The following is a 2,762-nucleotide window of genomic DNA, read 5'->3' as shown; positions in this document are numbered from 1 at the left end:
TCAAGTCATTAGGTGAAAGTCACTGCCAAGACAAGGGATTTTTCACAATTTTCCACCATTTTTTGAAAATACTAATTCTTCACGAAAAAAATGTGGAAATTAGTATTCAAACAGTAGAAGCACTAATTTACACAGAGAAAAATTAAAATCAATATCCCTACATGCTAGCTATGCGAAACAAGATCAACAAATCGAATAAAAATTCTGGCCGAAACAGAGAATTATCAGCCCTTGACTCTATATGCAATTTCTTATACAAAAGTATAATTATCTTGATTCTAACATAAACCTTTCACAAAATTTGCCCTATATGAACACCTAATTTCAAGAATTAAAAGAATCCATGAGAAGCATGCAAACCTTAAACTCTATTATTTCTCATAGTAGTGGTGCTTTGAATAGGGAAGGAAACTAAATGAAGTAAAGGATTTTCAATTTATTGTGCAATTTCAAATATGCGTTTTCATTATGTTTATGCTTTCCTTTAAATTCTGCACTTTAGTTTCACGCTTAGTAGATTAGAAGCTTTAATTTACAAGTATTTAAATTCTTAAGTTGCTTTTTCTTAAGTTCGTTTCAATCTTGCCTAGGGTTTAATAGTTTAATTCGCCTAGTTAATTCTAAGTTCGAATTTAAATTAAGTTTTTAATTACAAGTTTTAGTTTTTAAACCAAGTTTACTGCTTTCTCGTGACATAATTAAAAGTTCTAAAAGATCTTCCTTGAGAGACGACATTGGGTTAACTTACCACTGCTAGAGTGTCATTGTCCTATTGCAAGTTAATCTAGAGGTGTTTCTAGTTGAATCAAATTTTGGCGCCATTGCTGGGGAAGGTTTTAGGCTTTTTAGTTGTGTCACTTTCTTTTCAGTTTTTACTTGCTTTCTTTATTTACATTTTATGTTTACTTTTCTTTCCACCCGGTGCGTTTAATCCGTTTGTTTAGTGTTGTGCATGCAGGGACGCCGTAGTCTTAAAGGCAAACTGGTGTCTCCATTGCATAGTACGAGCAAAGGGAATTTCAGAAAGAACAGCTGCAAAGGAGTTTTTGAAGACGACAGAGCAGACGATTCTGAGTCTGACTTTGAAGGAAATGAGCGTGCCAGAGCAGAAGCATTCTACTCTGACTTTGGCTCTGGATCGAACACTGACTCTAACTCTGACTTACCAGAGCAGATCATAGAACACCAAGACACTAAGGAGGAAGCCAGCTCTGACCATACAGAGCAGACCATAGACACGAAGGAGGAATCCAGCTCTGACGTTGCTGACTGATCAGAGCATAACACAAACAAGGAGAAGAAGGAGATGTCGTAGAATACTCCGACATATATGGGCGATTTTACGCGACCCATCATTGAAGCTACCAACTCTGCCATAGTTCTACTCACTGCAATTTGCAACTACATCTTAAAGCCCAACAATGGCAATCTGTTGCCATTGTACCATGGGATGCTTAATGAGGATGCGTTGAACTTTGGTCGAGATTTTTGCACCTAGGTACAGACGTTCCCGTTCCTCAACATCACAGAGGACCAATTAAAGTTGAAGTGTTTCCAATATGCGCTGAAGGATAGAGCACGAAGTTGGTTATTATCCCTGCCGCCAAATTCGATCACTACTTGGAATGAAGCTTGAGAGAAATTCATGCTCAAATACTATCCAAAGCATAAGACGCAAGAACTTCGTACCAAAATTATAGAATTCACACAAGGAGCGGATGAGCCTTTTCATGAGGCATGGGACAGATTTCAGGAGCTACTACGGCAGTGCCCGCAACATCAACTTGCACCGACTATGGTGAGTCAATTCTTCTACGATGGATTGGGGCAGACTTCCCAATTTATAGTAGATAGCACTGCCGAAGGGAACATAGCCCGTAAGACCGCGGAGGAGCTCAACCAAATCTTCCAAACTCTAGCCGAGAGTTCTCAACAAAAGTTGGTCTGTGGTAAAAGGGTCGAGGCCAGCGCTGTATCACAGAATGGAGATTTACAAAAACAGTTGGCCTCAATTATGCGATAAGTACAGCAGCTCAAGATGAGCAAGATAGAACCGCCCCCTGCCCCTATACAAAATGTACAGCCTTGTGGGATCTGTGGTGATCTTAGCCACGGAGTTGATCAATGCAATAGAATGGGCGAGTTCACGCCAGAAGGGCAAGCTGAAGTTCACTCTGCGCAAGGATTTCAGAGCAGACCACAGTATGGGCAGAGCTATAATCAAGGGCAACAAAATTTCAATGGTGGCTGGAGAGGACAGCAGCCTTATGCACCGCAGCAAAATTTTCCCCAACAATATCCCCCGAGGTATCAGCAGCAAGGGAACTTTCAGTGCCATCAACAATTTCAGAATGCTCCACAGCTTCAACATCCGATGCCACCGCAAAAACAGTCTCTGGAGGTGACTATGCAGGCTTTAATGGAGGTTAGCAAGCAGAACATGGAGTCTCAGGCTGCCACTATCAAACGCCTCGAGACAACTATGGGGCAGCTGTCGGGAACCTTGAACCAATTGCATCAGCAGCAGTCCGGGAAAACAAATCAGGCGCTCGCTATTACAAGGATGTCAGAACAGACAAGGAGGCCAGCTCAGAGCTGACTTGGATGACAGCTCTGACGGGAATGCCAGAGCAGACAATGTTGCCAGCTCTGATATGGCAGCCAGAGCATAGAAGTATGCCAGAGCAGAGAAGGGCGCCAGATCTAAGAAGAGTACCAAAGCATACCAGGGCGCCAGAGTTGATAAGGCGACCAGAGCAGAA

The 2,762-nt window shown here is 42.0% G+C and overlaps 1 protein-coding gene across 1 annotated transcript; it reads left to right on the top strand.

Annotated features, from left to right (window-relative positions):
- The first annotated feature begins 2,134 nt into the window (after positions 1-2,134).
- Positions 2,135-2,599, top strand: LOC130994207 (gamma-hordein-3-like). The gene has a single exon (XM_057919241.1). The coding sequence runs from the start codon at positions 2,135-2,137 to the stop codon at positions 2,597-2,599; it is 465 nt and encodes a 154-aa protein (XP_057775224.1).
- The last annotated feature ends 163 nt before the right edge of the window (positions 2,600-2,762 follow it).

Source organism: Salvia miltiorrhiza, chromosome 7 (assembly GCF_028751815.1).
Source record: "Salvia miltiorrhiza cultivar Shanhuang (shh) chromosome 7, IMPLAD_Smil_shh, whole genome shotgun sequence".
NCBI lineage: Eukaryota > Viridiplantae > Streptophyta > Magnoliopsida > Lamiales > Lamiaceae > Salvia > Salvia miltiorrhiza.
Note: the sequence above shows the minus strand (reverse complement) of the source record. Positions and strands in the feature narration are given on the sequence as shown.

What these genes read in the sequence shown, in the direction of transcription:
- LOC130994207 (XM_057919241.1), top strand. Translation starts at nt 2,135, where the DNA reads ATGGGCGAGTTCACGCCAGAAGGGCAAGCTGAAGTTCACTCTGCGCAA.